The sequence below is a fragment of the Scedosporium apiospermum genome (assembly GCF_000732125.1).
Source record: "Scedosporium apiospermum strain IHEM 14462 chromosome Unknown SEQ_SAPIO_0088, whole genome shotgun sequence".
Lineage (NCBI taxonomy): Eukaryota > Fungi > Ascomycota > Sordariomycetes > Microascales > Microascaceae > Scedosporium > Scedosporium apiospermum.
In genome coordinates this window covers 245,997-265,272 of record NW_015971789.1, presented here as the reverse complement: position 1 = coordinate 265,272, position 19,276 = coordinate 245,997, and the positions used below count along the sequence as shown (strand labels likewise).

General features: G+C 51.6%; 3 protein-coding genes and 1 pseudogene across 3 annotated transcripts; 2 read left to right on the top strand and 2 right to left on the bottom strand.

Annotated features, from left to right (window-relative positions):
- Nucleotides 1-402: 402 nt before the first annotated feature.
- Nucleotides 403-1,509, bottom strand: SAPIO_CDS3094 (uncharacterized protein; the record flags this gene model as incomplete). The annotated part of the gene is made up of 4 exons (XM_016785962.1): nt 403-423; nt 824-1,170; nt 1,227-1,299; nt 1,357-1,509. 4 exons carry the CDS (start codon nt 1,507-1,509, stop codon nt 403-405), a joined length of 594 nt encoding a protein of 197 aa, XP_016643968.1.
- Nucleotides 1,510-1,966: 457 nt separating this feature from the next.
- Nucleotides 1,967-7,077, top strand: SAPIO_CDS3093 (uncharacterized protein; the record flags this gene model as incomplete). Its single annotated transcript, XM_016785961.1, has 6 exons — nt 1,967-2,070; nt 2,126-2,216; nt 2,288-2,452; nt 2,515-2,677; nt 2,739-3,479; nt 4,568-7,077. 6 exons carry the CDS (start codon nt 1,967-1,969, stop codon nt 7,075-7,077), a joined length of 3,774 nt encoding a protein of 1,257 aa, XP_016643967.1.
- Nucleotides 7,078-12,747: 5,670 nt separating this feature from the next.
- SAPIO_CDS3092 (uncharacterized protein) lies at nt 12,748-16,104 on the top strand (the record flags this gene model as incomplete). The annotated part of the gene is made up of 2 exons (XM_016785960.1): nt 12,748-13,208; nt 13,314-16,104. 2 exons carry the CDS (start codon nt 12,748-12,750, stop codon nt 16,102-16,104), a joined length of 3,252 nt encoding a protein of 1,083 aa, XP_016643966.1.
- A 1,370-nt stretch (nt 16,105-17,474) lies between these two features.
- On the bottom strand, nt 17,475-18,497 carry SAPIO_CDS3091 (annotated as a pseudogene; the record flags this gene model as incomplete).
- Nucleotides 18,498-19,276: the final 779 nt, after the last annotated feature.

Here is a 19,276-nt window from a genome sequence, read left to right as displayed (position 1 = left end):
ATGGGGGCAGCTTGCTCGCATGTGTGTTACCATCAGAAAATTAGACTTAGGCAGCCCCTCCAGGCTCCCTCAGCTCCAGATCTGGCCGATATGGTTGGCTGGTTATTTGAATCAGTGGCAACGGTTCGCTGCATTCCTTCAGTTGCATGCTCTGAGCAGGGGTGGGCATCTGCCATATTAGATTACGAGCAGGTAGGGGAGGGGCAATCAGAGGTCCATTAGCTAGCTACCTGCCTAGCTAATTGAAGATGAGCGCATGTCATTCAGGACCTCCTATCCAGTTCTACGAGTGTCTAGCTGATGTCCGAGAATTGCATGTATCCTCCTGTGCAGAGAAATGAGCGGTTTGAAGCCCAAGGAGCCTGGCGGAAGAGATTAATCTTGATCTTCCGATATTGGTGCTTACAAATCGATCAATTGCGCCTGGTCGTTGAGTTAGGCTTCCTTAGGCCTCCTCCCTGACATGATTCTATCCGTCAATTACCTTCGTCCACTCACCACAACTAACACAGGCCTATTGGCATCAATGGGGTATATTCTTTTCCTCACTAATTATGGCTTCCGGTTCCTGAGGAAGAGCCTCTTTTACAATAGAAATACAAGAGTTAACGGAGCTTTGCCTAGGCTCGATTGGTTGGTGAATTACATTGGGATTATATGACACCCCAGCAAACCTCTTCCACCCCAGTTGCTCGTCGGTTTCAAGGATAGTTGGAATTCTTCGCGGTCGCCACCTTCTATCTTTCTCGAAACCTTTACCAGGATGGTTTGCTTGACTGGAATTAGCTATCGATTTTGTAAAGGTGCAAGGATTTCGGCTTACCCCTTCATTTCCACGAACACACTCCGCCACCTTTTTGAGGTCATCGTGATTTGAGGCGTTGACGTAGCCAAAGGCACGAATCTCGTCGCCTGGCTTGAGACCCGCGGCCGCTGCAGGGCCTCCATCCGCAACCGTGTTCACCTTTGCGAACGCCTCCATAAGCGTGGCCGGAGCAACGTAGTCCCGAAGGGCCGCGGCAGGGGGTCCGTCCCGAACAGCAGGTTCCGGCGTTGCAGTGGATTCCTCGGGGAGGCTTGCGAAGTGCTCGTGTATCCGTTTCTCGATGGTATCCATCAGGTCCTTGTAATCGTTTCGTAGATGAATAATTCTAGATCTCGTTGTCCGAACTTGACACGAAGATGTTAGGCATTCGCTCTTATTCTTCGGACAGGACAGGACTCACTCTGAGCAACATCAATATCCGCCCTCGGAAAGCCATCTCGAGTAAGCAGTGGCGTATTCATGTCAACCCCATGCTAGAATACTATTAATCAATTTACGTAGTATCAAAACGGGGGTGTTGGGTTCCCTACCGAGTCGAGAACTCCGCTGAGGGCTCTTAGTTCTGCCTCGATGTCCGCCTTCTTGTGCTGAAGCTCCCCCATTGTGCGCTGGATGCTTTGGCCATTTTGAGCCGGCCTGCTGGAGGGCCCAGACGGGATAGTTGGCGCGTGAAGGTTGTCCATTCCCGAAAGAAAAGCTTTATTACGCAGCTGTGGGATATCTGTTTGTGCGTGGTCGGAATGCGAATCTAGCGATGTTGCCGCTCTTGAAGGTGAGGTCTCGGATCATATGCGGAAGATGGAGGGGTAGCTTGGAGAGCACTTGGCCACCCACCCACCTACCTCATACGGTGAAGCAAAGCTTGGCGGGACAACTAGAGTCTCTGCAACCAAACGGTGGCGGCTGTTAGCCTCACCGGCACCGGTTCAATGTTCCCCATCCTCTTACCGGAATATCCTCGGCGGTAGTAAATCCTGACTTTTGCCGAATTCTTAAATCCGGTTGGACGGACGCGCCCAACCAACTTTTGGCTATTCTCGCATTGGCCCTGCATCCCGAGATAGATTCCCTTTTTGTGAGTTACCTAACAATAGTGGAAGAGAAGTTGTTTTAGCAACACCAGTATAAGGGTTAGCAGCCATGGCGACCGGTGTCGATGCGAAGCTCCTGAAGAGCACGAGATTCCCCCCGGAATTTAACCAAAAGGTCGACATGCAGAAGGTCAACCTCCAAGTAATGAAAAAGTGAGCTTTTCAACCGCAAGATTGCAAGCCGACGCGCTAGTGCTGACCTATCTAGATGGATTGCAGGTAGAATTTCAGAAATCCTCGGCAATGAGGACGACGTTGTCATTGAGCTTTGTTTCAACCTCATCGAAGGCAATCGATACGTATGCAACGACCTCCACCCCATCGAGTGTTATGTTTGTTTTTGCTAACCGGCCTCGGGTTTCTGCAACAGCCTGACATCAAGTCTCTACAAATTCAGCTCACCGGATTCCTTGATAAGGATACTGCTACGTTCTGCAAAGAGCTATGGAAGCTATGCCTAAGCGCTCAATCAAGCCCCCAGGGCGTTCCTAAGGAGCTCCTCGAAGCGAAGAAGCAGGAACTTATCCAAGAGAAGGTCAGATTACAAGCGATCGTTAGGTGGTCGTGCTTCGTGACTAAACTAACATTGTGTTGTAGATCGAGGCTGGTAGAGCAGCGGAAGAGGCACGCCAACGACGCGAAGAAATGGACCGCCGAGACCGCGAATTAGCAAACACCCGAGAGCGCGAAAGACGCGATCGATTCCGTGGACGGGGCGACGGCTGGAGGGGTGGACGAAGAGGAGATCACACTTCCGATGGTGGGTGGAGGGGAGGATTTGGTCGTGGTGGCAACCGCTCGCGATCACCTCCACCCACTAGATATCGTGATTCTGGAGATGCTTTTAGCGGTGGAGATCGGTACGTTCCCAGGGGTCGTCGAGGTGGCGGCCGCTATAATGGTCGACGGCGGTCTCCTTCTCGATCTCGCTCGCGGTCCGTTTCACACAGTGCTTCCTCACGCTCCGGTTCTCGGAGCCCGACCCCTCGCCCATCCCGTCGATCCAGCCACCGTCCCACCAGTCCAAAAAGGCGTCGCCCGTCTCGGGAGAGGTCAGAGAGCAGAGGAAGGGGAGAAAGCCACAGGAAGCGGTCACGATCTCCTCGTCGCTCCCCTCATAGGGATCCCGATGAGACGCGAGGAAGACGTTCTTCCAGGCGCCACCCTAACCGATCCCGTCCTCCCTCACGCTCATCTTCTCGGCGATCGTCCCGATCGGGCGACAGCCACTCTCCACCATCAAAACGGAGACGCTACTCAGCATCATCATCCGTATCCTCTCGTTCGGAATCGCCGCCTCGTCGTCGTCGATATGCCCGTAGCAGATCTTCGAGCGGATCATCGCGCGGTCAGTCCCCGGCAAGAGGACGGAGACGCCGTAGCCGAAGCAGATCCTCATCTTACTCGTCCGATGATAGTCGCAGAAGTCCTAGCCGAAGTAGACGCGACCGCCACTCTCGGTCCGCCGATAGCAGCAAGACGCGATCGCCTTCAAGCAGTCGATCTCGGTCCCGATCCCGACGACGAAGTGTTTCCCCACGGTCTGACAGGTCCCGGGGCAAGTCAGCTGACAGTTTTTGATCCAGCAGTGACCGTTTGCATGCAAGACTGCACCGGTGTCTTCGGATACCAGGCGAAGGTGTATAATGGATCCACCTGCGGTCATTTATCATTCTTCAACTACAGGCGCCGGAAGAGATTAGAATTTGGGCAGAAAGATGAGATAATCTCCTCTGATGACAAGATAACGGTTCTTTTTATGCTTTGTCGGCTCCCTGGCTAACGTTGTTTGAAGCATTTCCATCCTGCCTGGCCCCCCACCGACGGCTATGCTGCCTGCCTTCCTTGCGCTTGCCTCGCTTTCTTTGCCCTCGTACGTATCGAGTAGATCTAGATTCATTGGCTAGAGCATGGCTGGTTTACACCCTAATATATATAAAGGTATCTAATCACTCGTTCATAGGTGGTACGTTGGTTCAGGCTTGAGTTCGAACAGGCCCGGAAACATAGACTGAGAAACGTAGGTGAATGGCGGTGATGGCGTCCCGGTTCGCTGTCACTATGATCTGTCCAAGACTAAAGACGAAGCGCACTAGGAATTGTAGTTGTTGTAGCTATATGAGCTCTCATCACATGCCAGTGGCCGACAGGTCTGGCTGTTGCTCGGCCCTTCCATTCTCGGAAGGTTTCTTTCCAAGCTAGTCCTGAGCTCCTGCCGTCTGCCACCCGCAAGGTTTCAAGTCTCGGGCCTTTCTCAGGGCAGGTGGTTTCCAGATGCTTATTCAAGCATACTCGCCCGTGTGACTACTGCCTCATTGCACCTTGATAGAGATCCAGTGTTACCAATGTTATCCTCAACAATTCTTGTGCTTGACAATCTCCAATTTGCTCCCACTTCGTTGCTTTCATGTTCGGCATAAACGGCGCGTAGGCGTCTTTTGACAGCTATTCAATATATGTCCAACTCGATCTCTCTCAACTTAGGAGAAACTTGCAATGTCGATTCATCCCCTTTCGCCGGACGCGGCACGACTGCTTCGCGCTTCCGCCGTGATTATATCTCCGGCGTCTCTCGTTAAAGAACTAGTAGATAATGCAATCGATGCCAAGTGCACTTCGATTCGAGTTCATATTTCACGCAACACTATAGATCTGATCGAGGTTAGGGACAATGGCAATGGCATCCATTCGGGTGATTTCCACGCCTTGGGACGACGGGCTCACACGAGCAAGCTGAGAACATTCCAGGAACTTCCTCATGTTGGTGCAACGAGCCTCGGCTTTAGGGGTGAGGCGTTGGCGTGCGCAAATACGTGCTCAGAGGTGATGATAATCACAAAAACGGCGCAAGACTCTGTTGGCCACTGTCTCCGACTTAATCCTCAAGGCGGCGGCATCTCCGAACTGCGAACTGCGTCGACCGCGGTGGGCTCTACGGTCCAGATCACTCGTCTGTTCGCCAACCTCCCAGTGAGAAAGCAAATGGCGCTTAAGACAAGCCAGAAAGCCTTGTCCGATATCAGGCATCTGCTACAAGTATACGCCTTTGCTAGGCCCCATATACGGATTCTATTCAAGGTCCCCAGCGATAATAAAGGGTCCTGGAGCTACTCCCCCGGAATTCCATCAACCGTTCAAGAGGTAGCTTTGCAAACATTCGGCAAGAACCTAGTTAATAAATGCCAATTCGTCAAAGCGACAGAGTCTGCTTCGTGCCAAAACAAGAGACTTGTAGCAGAGCTCACCGCTTCGGAGATTTCTCAGATTGAAGTCGAGGGCTTTCTACCGAGAAAAGATGCAGATCTCTCCGAAATTTGCCGCAAAGGGGCATTTATATCAGTCGACGCTAGACCGCTGGTTTCCAGCCGAGGAACGCCTAAGAAGATCATGGCGACCTACAAGCGTTATTTGGAAACATGTCAAGGAAATAGGGTGCAGCGTCTCACCAGTCCTTTTATTCAGCTCAATATTCGATGCCCGCCGGGGACTTATGATGTCAATGTCTCACCTGCAAAAGATGAGGTTGTCTTCACAGACGAGCCTAGAGTGCTCAAGGTGGTAGAGGAGTTGTTTCAGTCATGTTATGCGGCGGAAGAGAACGTTGGATCCCCGGTTACAGCTGGCCATGATCTATCATCAGAGGATATCATCGCACTCGAATCGTTTGCTGAGGATGATGACAAGCTATCAGAACTTATTGAGCCCCTGAATACCGACTCCTCAGGCCCCCGACCTTCTAAGGATACCGCTAATGAGAATGGCCAAAAGGGAGATGCTGACGCGTTGGGCGTAAGCCCGGCTCACGCCTGTCTGGCTTGGGCCGTCGATATGTCCATAGATTTAGATGACGACACCGACGAAGAAAATTCCATGGTCCACAATGTTCAACGCCTGTCCGTTATTGATCAGCTTCGCCGAGGCTCCGCACAGGAAGGGAAAGATGTGGGACGTGCTTCAAGTGCTTCCCCTGGGAATGGGCTTGATACAAATGGAAGGCAATCACCCATTGGGGGCCCCAAAGCTTCCGTGGAGCACTCGGCTCATAGCCCTACACAGCAAACCTCCACCGTTAACCCCTGGGGCATTGCCTGTGTCTCGACAGAAGTAAAGCAGCATGAAATCGACACTGACAGTACCGATCTCGGCTTCAGACCGGCTTCTGTTGAGAACCCCATTTGTGCAGATCCTGCACAAACAGTTGGTGCGTTCCCATTCAAAACCCGGGACTTTCACGCAGATGTAATTGGTGATTTCTCTGGATACGAACATTTGACGCCCCCACCCATGCCAAGGTCGCTCCAGGGGCACCAGAAGCTCCAAACCCCTCCGTCATCAGCCCGGCGGGCAGGATCGGGAAATCGGGGTTTTAGTAAACCATTCAAGTTACCGACAATGTCTCACCCCAAGGATCGGTATCCTAATGGACGTGGCAAAGAGAGATACGGCGAGCCGAGAACTCAACACCAACCGGCAGGCCGCGGCCACAAGAACCCTAGCCTAGACACAGCTTTCTCGTATCCCTTGCCTATCACAGAGCTGGTGGGGTGGCCGACCCTCCTAGAGCCCACCATCCTTGGTCTTCCGGATCACTTTCTTACCCCAGAGCCCAATCCTAGTCAGCTGGTTGATAATGACACCAGTCCAGGCCGACGGGCTCGATCGCCATCACTTATCGCATCCATGAAACGAGGCCGGTCCTCTATTGCACAGTCAGCCGGCGACCCTGTCAAGGAGGAGGATCCGGTTGGGCCTTCTACGGCCCCGGATATTAGGGACTTTTTGATGCAACGACCGCGGTCCATGTCAAGGGATAAAAAAGACGGGAAGAGGGCACTCAGGAGGGTCAGGAGCAACCTGCTACCGCTAGAGTCGGTCGAGCTGGGTAAAGAGATGCACACTGTAATGGTTCGGGAAACTATTAATATCGATATCCTTCAGCAGCAGGTCTCCACGATGATGGGTATTGATAGTTACGTCGCCTCCGGCAAGTGCCAGCTAGGCTTGCCAAACGACTTAGCATCGGCAACTGATATTCAGAACACGGTACAGCGCATATTCGGGGAGTGGACAGAATTTCAAACCGGGAATTGGTGCGATTTGAAGCTAGATCTACGGAGTCAGCTCAAGGGCAAAAGTAGGGAGTACATGGCTACACCCTGATGGGAGCGGGATATTTGTGTGGCGTAGGACTTGAGCAGAAGGGAGAAAGTATAGTTATTGGGAGTTGCCATGAATGAGTGTGGTCTAATGTTGACTTGCCCATCTAGGAAGAGCTCAGCAACAAGTTAGTATAAGGTTATTCATAGATTTTCTTCGGTTCGCCGGAATTCTAGTGGAGAACCGCGCTTTGCTACAAGTACATGATCTGAGAACATTAAGAGAGGAGGGTCCAGATGGTCACACCGAGATCATCGGTCTATGAATAGAACAGCAGATGCTGATCGACAGGTTACTTGATTCGTTATACTGTTCAAGTATTAAAGCAACATACGAGACTCCCCACGGCTCGAGCGGAGCCTCAAAGCTGGGAGGGATCTGGGAGGAGGCCTAATGGCAACTTTCACACCTTGATCGATAGTACGTCCACAATTAAGGTGAGGCGATGGCCATTCGTTCGTTGGGCACGCCTAGGGCATGTCAGGCGGATAGGGGCTAGGTTCACGAGCGCAAGAGAACCCCGTACCAAGTCAGCATTTTGAGAAACACGACCATGAGCGCTTGGAGCTGTGCCGTTTGGGCAATGTGTGTGGGGGCCGACTGCCCGTTTACGATGTTTACTTCGTTCGAGGAGGGCCAAAGTCTGTTGATGGTAGGAGGCCTTTTCTTCGGGTCAAAGATAGCCCTTGTGCTGCTGATGCTGATGATGGGGCTGTCCGCATTTCTTGGAAGATCGACGCCTCTCGTACCAAAAACACCAGGGATCAGTGTGGACGCAAGAAGACTCCTCATCACCCGGAGTCGACGTTTTGGCATCAGTCAAAGGGAAGAGCCGAAACGGTGGAGGGACCAAAGAGCAAGAGAGTTTGATGAAATCGTATTACTCTTTTTTTTTTTTTTTTTCTTCTTTTTTTAAATTTATTTAGTCTTAGTATCCCCCCCGGGGGTTACTCTTCTTCTTCCTTAATCATGCCAAGTCCGCAGAGCCGACAAGCGGACAGAACTTGAGGTTGCAGCGATGACGTGGGCGGAAGAATGTGTCGTGGATCGATTCGAAGTCCATTATAGACCTCCTGCATTCAAATATGAGATTCAAAGATTCAAAAGGGGGTGGTCGGGACTTCGTATTCTCCAAGCCCAGCGCTAAGACAGAGGCGATTCCGGGACGAGCGTCTCCCTCTCCCTTTCCTCGTTTCTGTATGGCCACATTGCAACCAGTCCCCCCAACCCTACGAGGCCGGCATTGGTGCATTGGTATCACGATGTTAAACGTCAAAAGAGAGGCGCAGTCGGAGAATCATGCTACTCGATTCGTTTAAACAAACCCTGCCTTTTAGAGATTCTCTGGGAAAGCGTTCCCCTTAAATACAGCAGATGGATTAATGCAAGAAGACACCGTCATTGATGCCTGGGTTTGAGAACTGATCCTCCCTGACTGTATTTTATTTATTTATTTTTATTTTATTTTTATTACTTATTTTATTTTATTTTTTCCCACTCCTTTCTTCCTCTACGAAGTACAGAATTGTGCTGATACTGGGCGAGTGAATGTGGGATGATAGGGAACATGCCGGAGGCGAGTCCGCACGACGTCGTCCCCACTACACTACTGTAGAGACAGATTAGTTCGTGCTCGTACTAGTATATCGCTCTGAATAGTACGGAAAACGCAACAAGAAAGAATCTATTTCTTGGGCTGAGCCGATGTGTGAGTAGGCCTTTCTCCGAGAGACTTCGTACTCTGTGATAGCGGATCCGCGTCAACTCCACATAAATGCGAAGAACAACGTCAACGTTTAGACTGTTAGCTCGATGGTCTGTTCCGTCGCGGACATCGGCCGCTTCCCAATACTCCGTAATTCTCTACTGCAGGCAGAGCTATTTTTAAACTCGAGCTGCAGGGCGAAGAGGTTCTGGGTGTCTTCAGGCTGTAGGGTGGTACCTCGTACCACGCTATCCTCCGCACTTCACCAGCTGAAAAAGGCTCGGTCATTGGCCGAGATCAGAAGATCCATTGATCAATTTTCCAATGTCTGTTGGAGTTAATATCTGCTGTCTGGGCCGGTTCCATGGGGTGATGCCGTGACGGATACGGCCAATGACTTTGCGTCGATGCAGTCATCGTGAGTTTTGGGAGGGGAGAGGGGAGGGGGACTTGACGGCAAGATAGAGCGCTTTCTATTGGTTTCGTAGGGTTGGTAAAAACTTCCCTGTCTTCTGCCGTGCTCTTGTTCCAGGGGGAGATGATCCACGCAGAAGCCTTGATGGCTAGGGTTGTGTTTGTTTCATCGTGCTGACCCTGAGGTTCCATTACTTCCACTTTATCAATCCTAGGTGCCGAAGGGTTCGGGTTTGCCAGGGATTGGATTGATCAATAGATCAATGTCTAAATGCGTGAACTACGACTTTAGTGTCTCTGATGGGATCCACTGGTTCCCGAAGATTCCTTGACGGATTCCTGAATTTCCCTCGTGCTCTGTTTAGCGCAGAAATGCTATCCTGAGGTAGACTTCACGATGAACCGTGTATGAAGTACTTGTCGGGAATTTGGTTCCAAGAATTCAATTTTAGGTATGAAGCATGTTGCGTGCTAGTCTTTGAAGGGTCAAGCTGAGAACCTTCGCGAGGCCGAGTGGGGACATTGCCAGGAGACGGACTCCTTTGACAAGAATTTTGTGTCTTTTGAGACCATGCATCCTGGATCTGTCAATGGATTCCATCAAGGATGGTCCGAGGCCTGAGACACCACAGCTGAGACTTGAAATGCCATCGCCGTACAGTTGCTTTTTCTTTCTTTCTTTCTTTTTGAGAATTGAGACTCTTCAATTGATACAATTTTCGTCCACCATTGATTATGTACTTCGTATGCAATGCAATGTGCGGGCGAGTAGCAAGCAGCGAGCAGTGAGCACTGGAAGACGGGATCGTACAAACACAACTCGCAAAGTTGTCGATCCGATCTTCCGGAGACGGGCTAGGCGAGCTCTCTGCCCACAGCAGATCAACGATCTTACAGATCCTCCCTTGTTGCTGCAACTGTAACATGCATAGGACAGACATGGGGGGCATGGCCAGGTCACCTCAGGTTTCGTCGCCTCACATACGAAGTAAACCAGGCGTTGACGCAACATCAACTGTTAGGGAGCAATGGCCGGAGGACAACTTCCCTGGAACTTGCTTTACAGTGACACTGATATCTCAAGACACAAGCTGATTCGAGCCAAGTGTCGAGTGAAGCCGAGCAGTGTACTTCGTACGCAGAGATTCTCCTCGTTGCCGCATGGAGGTAGTGTAGCCTACCTCACTGGCTACAACGTACTAAACCGAGCGAATTGCCGCTTTGGAGTACATTTTGAACCGTCATTTGATATTGATCCATCCACAATCTCCTCGATCATATCAACTGTCACTTGGTGCAACTGTGGGCTTGTTGGGACATGAGTCCGAGACCGACGAGGTCAAATCAGATTTCACCTGTTGGGAAACCTGGCGGCGCCGCCACAGCCCACATTGCAATGCTCAATGCTCCACCAGCACGTCATCCCTCAGCGCACTTTGCCCTTTTGAGCCCCGGGGCCGAGCTAGGCGGCGGCTGTGTTGCGCCGAGACTGCCTCCTTATGCCCTTGGTCCCACAGGAGCATTGAGAATTTGGGACGACATCGACATCCATCTCGTCCTGGACTTCTCCTGAGTGACCCGCCCTAGAGGATAAAACCCGTGCGCCGAGTTAGCGAAATAGGAGAGTGCGGCCGTGATGATGGCCTGTGGCCCCATGCTGAAAGTGACCGCAAATGCCATAACAGCCAATGTATTCGAGTTACACGAGCCAGTAATATGCGCGAGAATGCGAAACATCCCGCATCGCTGGTGAGGCCCGAGAAATTGAGTTTAATGGGATTATACTATGTAGGCATGGGCCGCATTTACATCGGAGAGTAATTATACTACTCGTGTACTCAGTACGACTAGAGTGCTGGATGAGATGCGGTGATGCTCAAGAGCATGGTATGAGCATGGACCTGCGAACCTTGGAACGTGTGTATCTGCAATTATCCTCAAGAAGAATCTGAACGTTGCAACAACACTAGCATTTAGATCGATACTCCCAAACACGCCAGTGAGAGGGTAATGGAGCTAGCAGCAGCCCTGTGCGGAGGATTCCATCAGAGCTGTATTAAATTATAATAGGCACCACTCTCGATCCGGAAAGGCTGATGAAATATCTTCATCAATCGCTGGCAGTGCGAACGAAGGACTCGATTACTTCGTAGTTGTATCAAGATTACTTTGCTCACTACCTCGTATACAGCTAATGCTCAGCCAGCAGCAGCAAAACCACTGTTGACGACAAACTACTGGACCTCGCGCTCTCAGAATCAAATCTAAACTAGTACCGTAAACTTGTTGGAGCACTCATCGATCCGTTCAAATGACACTGGGGAAATAATTTCCTCCCGCTAACAACTCCGTTCTCGTCTCCGAAGTAGTGTATTAGTACATGATACGAAGTACTTCTGACAATCCAAGCTGATTATGACGTGTACTATGTACTTTTGTTCTGCACTGCCAAACCCCCGTCCCCAACCTTTCATTGAACCCTTTATTGCTCAAATTCTCGTATTTAGCTAGCGCTGGCTGGGTCCTCAACTCGGAGGCATGACTGTCGGCTCAAGCCAGGTACAAGGTACCCAAGGTGTGGAAATCTGATGGATCCGCAAATTGTTTAATAGTATGCACAAAAGTACACGACTTCATCAATGCTTGGGGGTTCGGTGATGGAACAAGTCACCTCGCTCTTACCCTCTGCAATTCCTTCGTTGGGCTGGTTGGTCGGGAAGACTTGAAAGCTTGGACAGACCTGCCTGGCTGGGCAGGATTATTAACCTGACCAAGGAGGAGGGAAGGAGCACAGAACAATGGAACAGAAATGTCCCTGGTCCCCATATTTTTGTAGTTCGATACTTTGTACGAGGTACCTCGACTTCGTACTGGGCTCAGCCCAGCGGTCGTCGCTTCCTTGTTCTTGACTTGGCGTTTGGCTATCTCCTTTGCCTCACTTCACTTCCGCTTCCACTTTCACCTGCACAGCCCAGCTTCCATGCCGATTTTCTTTCCTCCTCATTCAACTCCCAACCTTTCCCACTTTACCACCAAAACGGTAACGCCAGAACGACTCGAAGCCATTGGCGTCCGACTTTCTTTCACGAGGTTTCGCTCTCTTCGACATTAATCCCTCCCTTCCTTTCTCGTTTTTGGCTTCCCCCATCACCCCCGAGTCGCCGAGTCGAACCTGTCCATCGTCGAGCACAAGATGCCGGGCTGAGCACAGCGCCCAACCCTCTCTTCCTCTTTACTTGTCCGACGCCAGGCCAGCTACCGAAGTGGGAAAAAGGGAAATAATAAAAAGGGAAATTTTTTACGTCTTCCTTTCGATCATGCGAACGCGAGAACCTTCTCGCAAAGCCTCGAATACTTCCGGAATCACCTCCAACAAGCCTCGTCGCAGTCATGGGTCATCAGCTGTGCCTGTTCCACCTTCAAAGCTTTCTATGAGTTGTGCCTCTCCTGCTTTAAATAATCCTAACGCCATGTCGATTCCGGGCTGTAGACGCGGCCGGGGCCGGGCCAGTATAATACCACTCTCGAGGAATTGTTGCCTTCCGAGGCTTCAGATGCAGTCCTGGTTTCTCACCTGCCTACTTGCTTCGTGTCTTCTCTTTTTCAAGCCAGCCGCCGCGGCCCAGATAGCTGCCTTTGACAATTGTCTTCCCGATACTTACAAGGCGCATGATCCGACGCCGCTACAATGGCAACCTCTCTACGTCGATGCCGTCTTCGACACCCAGAATAAGAGCCATACTCTTCGCGTGACGACGTGGGGCAACGTGACCGGGTCGTATAATAAAGTAGCGCTGCCTGCTCCAGGGGATCCGAACTGGTCCAACCCCGAGTATACCCATGGCAAGATCCAACAAGAGCCGAACCCGGACATGGAGAATCGTCGGGTCACCACTTTGATCACCAAAGTTAATGTCCTTACCTACGAGCCCTTCAACGATGCTTCGGACTTTTGCAAAGACTCACTCATAAACGGGACCTGTCCGCTTGCTCCTATTTTCGATACAAGCATATTGTAAGTCGCGAGGGTCGCTCTCAATGCAGTCGTGGCCGAATCCTTTTGCCGCGAGCCGCAGTTCTTCTTGGGTGAACCCTGCTAACTCGTGGCTTTTCTCTCTAGGGATCTCCCTTACGGCCTCCCGGCGATGAGTTTCTCTCATTCCTTCTTCTCAAGTTACTCATTTGCGACCTTTTCAGCCACATTTCTGATCATCTACGGCGACTTGGAAAACACGAATATCGGATGCGTGTCGGTGCCTATCACTCCGGATCTCAGCGGTTTCGCCTGGATGCTCACCTTCCTCCCCTTCGTCGCACTCATATTTGTCGGCGCTGCAACCGTCTTCGCCGCCATCTACAGTCCTTGGGGAACCACGGATATTTTCATGTGGTCTTCAAATCACGGCCGTGATGTCGATTTGCTTCGCCTCGTGACCCCTGGTTTCGGCGACTGCTTGCAGTACATCCAATTTGCTGCCTTGACTGGTGCTCTCTCTCTCAATTACCCCGGATTTTACCAGCCGGTAGCTAGCCAAGTAGCCTGGTCATCATTAATGTTCAACCAGAGTTTTGTGAGCCACGGACCCCCCTATCAGAGCTTGGTCGACGGCATCTATGTCACAAATAGCACCCGTGGTCTCACTCGATTCAGTCAACTAGTAGGAATGAGCGAACCCAAGGACGTATGGGCCGGCATGATGGTTTGGTTGCTCGTCATCATTGGTGGCGTGCTCGTCCTAACCCAGCTGGGGTTCCTTGTCCGCCGAGTGTATCGGCTCGTTAGGAGCATCCCCAAGGAGGACCTTCGGTCCAAGAACGTACCATTCTCCGTTGGCAACATTGTGAGAATCGGGTTCAATTACTTTTTACTCCCCATTGTCTCCTTATCCACATATCAACTCGTCGCTGCTGGCGAGTCGCCTGCTTACACTGTGGCACTTTCGGTTGTTACCCTGGCTATCGTAATTGGCTTTACGGTGTGGCTCCTTCGGATCATCACCCAGGCGCGTCCTCGGTCCGACCTGTTCGATGACCTCCCGACGGTCTTGATGTACGGCCCGCTGTATAATACTTACACCGATGAGGCCGCTGGTTTTGCCCTGATTCCAATCCTCCTAGGGATCCTCCGGGGCATCGCTATTGGCGGTCTTCAAGCCTCTGGCATCGCCCAGATCGCCATTCTGGCTAGCGCAGAGGTTGTGCAGCTTCTTGCCTTGGTATACTTCCGTCCATTCCACCCTCAAACTTCCATGAACGCATATCACTCCCTATTCTCTATTCTCCGCCTTGTAACAACGCTGCTGATGATCGCTTTCGCTCCGCCGTTGGGCGTTACTGAGGGGCCTAAGGGCTGGGTCGGATATGTCATTTTGCTCATCCACGGCGGTGTTCTTGTGTTTGGTTTCTTCCTGAATGCGCTGCAAACCTTGATTGAGGTTGTGGCTCGTCTCCTTGGGGCTGGCGGGGATGACATGCGAGGGCTAACCCGCGGCGGACTTTCCAAGATCTTTGGCATGCGACAACTGTCGAGGCGTATGTCTCGCCGCCACCACGGAGTGTCCCGTCAGAGCCAACTCTCTACTACTGCGATGCTCGATGCCGAACAAGCTTCCAAGACTGGATATGTGATGCCGGGTGGCAGAATCAGGAGTGAATCTGTGGCCAGCATCGGCGGTCTAATGAACAAGCAACACAGGTCCTCATCCGCGCTCGATAGCATCGACATATACTCTGGCGCTCCAGCAAGCTCCTTCACACCCACGACGCCTGGAGAAGCAAACCCCTTCTCCTTCCTCCCTTCCCCCACCCACGGCACTCGACCAGCTCAAGGTGCCATGGCCGACAACACCATGGAGCCGTATTACTATCGGCCGCCGAGGCGGAGACGCGAGACGATCACCGAGCCCGTCGCTGGCAACGCGAACGCTCCCTCGATCATGGAACCCAAGCGTTATAGCCAGACGGGAGGCACCCTCGGCGACCCGAGCGACTTGGATGCGACCCTATCCCGAGGTGCAACACCCGCCCCTCATGGTTCTCTTCCCATTAACCTAGCGCCGAGAACTGATTACACCACGAGAGAAGTGGACTTTTACTATGGTGTGAGAGGGCCGGCTCTCAATTCCGAGCGTCCTGGAAGGAAGCTTGGAACGGGCCCAGCAGATCCAACCGGACCGGTAGCGACGGCGCAAGGATGGCTGCGTTCGTTATTTAGCGGCAAAACGAAAGATAAGGGCAAAGGATTCGAAGTCGTCCGGAGCGCGAGGATGCCTCCGGCGATGCGAATGCAAGCCGGTCTTGGGGCCGATCCTGCAAGCGGCGGCATGCCTGTGGCTATGTCTAATCTGAAGAATGGACCTGCCGACTCGGACGACGATGAAGACGATGTGGCGGGACCGGCGAAGATTCGGCGAGCACGGAGCCCAGCGACCCTATTAAACGAAGATGGAGAACCGCAAGACCTGGATGCGGAGACCGCGGCGCTCGGCGACTTGGATGCGCCAGATATCCCGAGGAAGAGTTCGAAGAGGCATTCAGGAGTGTTAGACGTCAGCGGGGCGCCGTCGTTCAATCTCATACCTCCAGGGACGCCTCCAGACTCACCCAGGCGACATAGCCATGACATCAGTGATGGGCCGCCAGTATTATCCCGACTGCCGTTTGAGCGCACCGACTCGACGAGGTATAATTCGTCCGTTTCGTCCATGGATATCGGGGATGACTTCACCCAGATCGACCTCCACCGGTCCAAAACCAACGAGGACGAGCCCACCAGTGGTACCGTTCCGCAGCACAGTATAAGCAGGGTCGAGCCGGACCGGCAGCATGTTGACCTTCTCGGCAGCTCGGCCGAGCTAATCGATGACCAGTACACGTCGAGCCACGGAGGATCAGTCGACGGCAGGCGGTGATGCCGCTAAACTCCCTTCCTCGGAACTATACACAACATATACCACCAGTTACTACCTCTTACACTTTTGGAAACAAGAGATTCCAATGTAATAATGATCTGATCACGGGAAGGGAACACAAAAGTGCTACCTTGGGAGAAACAAAAAGCGTGTTTTTGAGGGCATTTTATTATATACACAGCATTTCGGAGGAGCTATTCTTTTTGGGGTTCTTTTTTTTTTTTTTTTTTTTTTTTTTTTTTTTGGATATCTTGTTCCGGGAGGAATTATCATGGAATTATTATCTCGAGGGAACATGACAGAACATAGTACAGGATTTTATTTTCTTTAGGGGGTACCCGGATTTTCCAATTGCGAAACGAAGTCTCACTTGGTGTTGCTACTTGCCGTTTCCCATCGTCGAGCGCATCTCGATTAGCTTTCTTCCCCTTCTTTTTTTTCTTGTTTTGATAAGACTAAGGGCTTCTGTTTTGGATCATGATGATGCCGAATAATGATGAAATATAACAACAAATTTTAATCCTTTTCTTTTTCTTCCATACGGCATAGGTGTTTCTTTTAACCTCGGTCCTAGAAACGAGTTCTTGATTTACTCATGACACTTAGGCTATTATTATCCTGAATCCCGTCTTCTGAGTTCTGAATCCCAGAAGTTCTGCGCTCGTTTTGTGGCGTTGACAAGTCCCAACTTTGATTCAAACCTATTACTTCCTAGGATTCGGGGTCCTCCGATCCCCCCCAAGAATCGCTACGCGCAAGACTAAGTCGAACCGTTTAGACCTTCGTGGGTTTAAAGGAAAGGAAACGAAGAAGGCGAAATGTTGTTTCATGGAAAGAGATCCTTGATTTACCACCGCCTACCAAACCAATACCATTAAAACGAATGACCCGATGCTCTTTCCCGAGAGCTTGAAAGACCCATGAACCCTTTGGCTTGTGAAAAAACAGCCGACATAAAAACCAGGCCCCTGATGCCAGTAATGCAGCGCAGTTGAAAATGACGGAGACAGTACGTATGGGAGAAGAAAACAAAAAAAGTTTCGCAACGGTAACTTTCAGCTCTTCTTGGATTTCAAAGAACAAACGAAGAGAAGAAATTTCCTTGCGAGGGTATCAAAATATGGGTCCCCTGAATGAGACTAGAGAGAGAGATTGAAATAGACCACCTGAACACCTTTGATGCTATGAAGCTGGGTTGGACGCCGATGATGACAGAGAAGGAAACGGAGAAGAAGAAAAGTATACAACATTGAATATGCCGGGGCGAGGACATAATCTTATGTTCAACGAAGATGCAAGGTAGAAACCAATATTAGTGCAATAGAGGTCAAAAGAGGGGGCCGTGTTCCGGCTTCGGGGTGGATAAGAGACTAGTCTTCCCAGATCGTCTCGAGATCAAGGTCGCCGCGCCGTTCGGCCCCACAAACACTCCATCTTTTGCGCTTGTCCCTCGAACCAAAGCCAAGAGTACGGCCACGAGTAGGTACGTCGAGGCTAGACTTGGGCTTCGAGTCCGTAGACGAGTCGGAGCTCTCCGCTGCCTCAGCGTCGGCCTTTAGCCTCGCTAACCTCTCGGCCTCTAGAGCTGCCTCTTCAGCATCGGGAGAATCAGGAATTGTCTCGAGACTTGAAATGCTGGGGCTCCTAGACCGGGCGGAAGTGGGAGTCGACGGTACAGAAGAAGGCGCAAAGGAGGGCACAAAGCCATAACCACCAGGGAAGGAGTCAGGCGATCGATAAAACGGGTTGGTAGTGGCTGAGGTCGAGGTCGAGGTCGAGTACGAACCAGGGGTTGGCACGGCGCCGGTAGTGGTAAAATGTCTAAATGGGGATGCTGGCCGACGATGGCGTGAAACCGTGATCTGGGCTGGCGGAGTAGGCACGTTTGTAGTAGAGCTGTTCTTTTCAGTGACCTTTCGCTCGGCTGGCTCGAGAACGGTCATACGGACTGGCGATATTGGCGGGAAGGCTTCGTCGGCGATTTTCCGGGGAATGCGGATTCTGCTCGGAGAGCTCGGGGAACGAGAAGGGCTGCTGGGCCGTAGCTGCGGAGAGTAAAGGAGGTGACCGGCGCCATTGACTCCAGGAAGAGATTGCGTTCTTGACAGGGGAATCGCCAAGGGGGAAGCAGCAGATCGGGATCTTGTGTGAGAGCTCCCTCCCGAGAGAGGCGAAGTAGTTCGTGGTCGGTAGGGTAGAGTATTGGAGGAGGAATACCAGGAAGGCGATTTTGGGGATGAGGGAAGTGGATCGGTCGATCGCCGTAGGGCCTGAAGTCTCACGAGGCCATCGCTATCGGTTGGGGGGTTTGCGTTGGGATTCTGAAGACGTAATGTAGGGAGAGGAGACTGCCGGAACTCCTCCATTCGCTCAGTCTCTGGAACGGGCTCCATTTTGGTCGATATGTCAAGGGTTGGTTCGGTCGAGTAGGCCGAGGTGTTAGAGGGTTGAGGAGCTCATAGGTACACGGATAAACAAACGAGCTGAGATGGTCTTGGGTGATGAAGCGGGCAAGACGCGGAAAATAAAGGTGGGTTTGATTGTTGACACGATGGAGATGCGGGACAGAATGGCTGAGTACTGGGTCTGGGACTGGAGGTGAATTGTCTCGTCGCCGGCTACGTCGCGAAGGACGAATGGCCAAAGGGGGCACTAGGTGTTTCGGAAGCTATATTGACTTGCTTCTCGCTGATCTATTCAGCGGTAAGTTCTCGGAATTGCTTTTTAATCGGCAAGGTATTCGTCAAGCGGGGAGGCGAGATCGTGGTTAGATCGAGAGGGGCTTGTGTTGTTTATATTCTTGGTCGTCGTTATAGGAGAGGGTTCGATCGACGACCTTCTGGTTTCAGCGGCTCTCGTAATCGTTGGATGCCGGCTCTTGGTGAGGCCAAGGAGGCAGAAAAATAGTGGGAGTAGGGAGCGGGAGAAGAGAGTGGGGGGATGTCTGATTTTTGTCCTCTTGCTAGAAGGAGCGCAAGAAAAATATATGCGTTGCTGTGAGCGGTAACGCAAAGGTTAAGATTGACGTCGGTGAGGTGAGGGGGGGGTGTTGCTGAAGATGGATGGATACAGGTCTTGGGAGAGGAGCAGGGAGGGTGGTGTTGAAGTAGCCGGGGACCAAATCGAAGGGATTGATTTGAGGGACACTAGAACCGGCTGAGTACAGGTACTT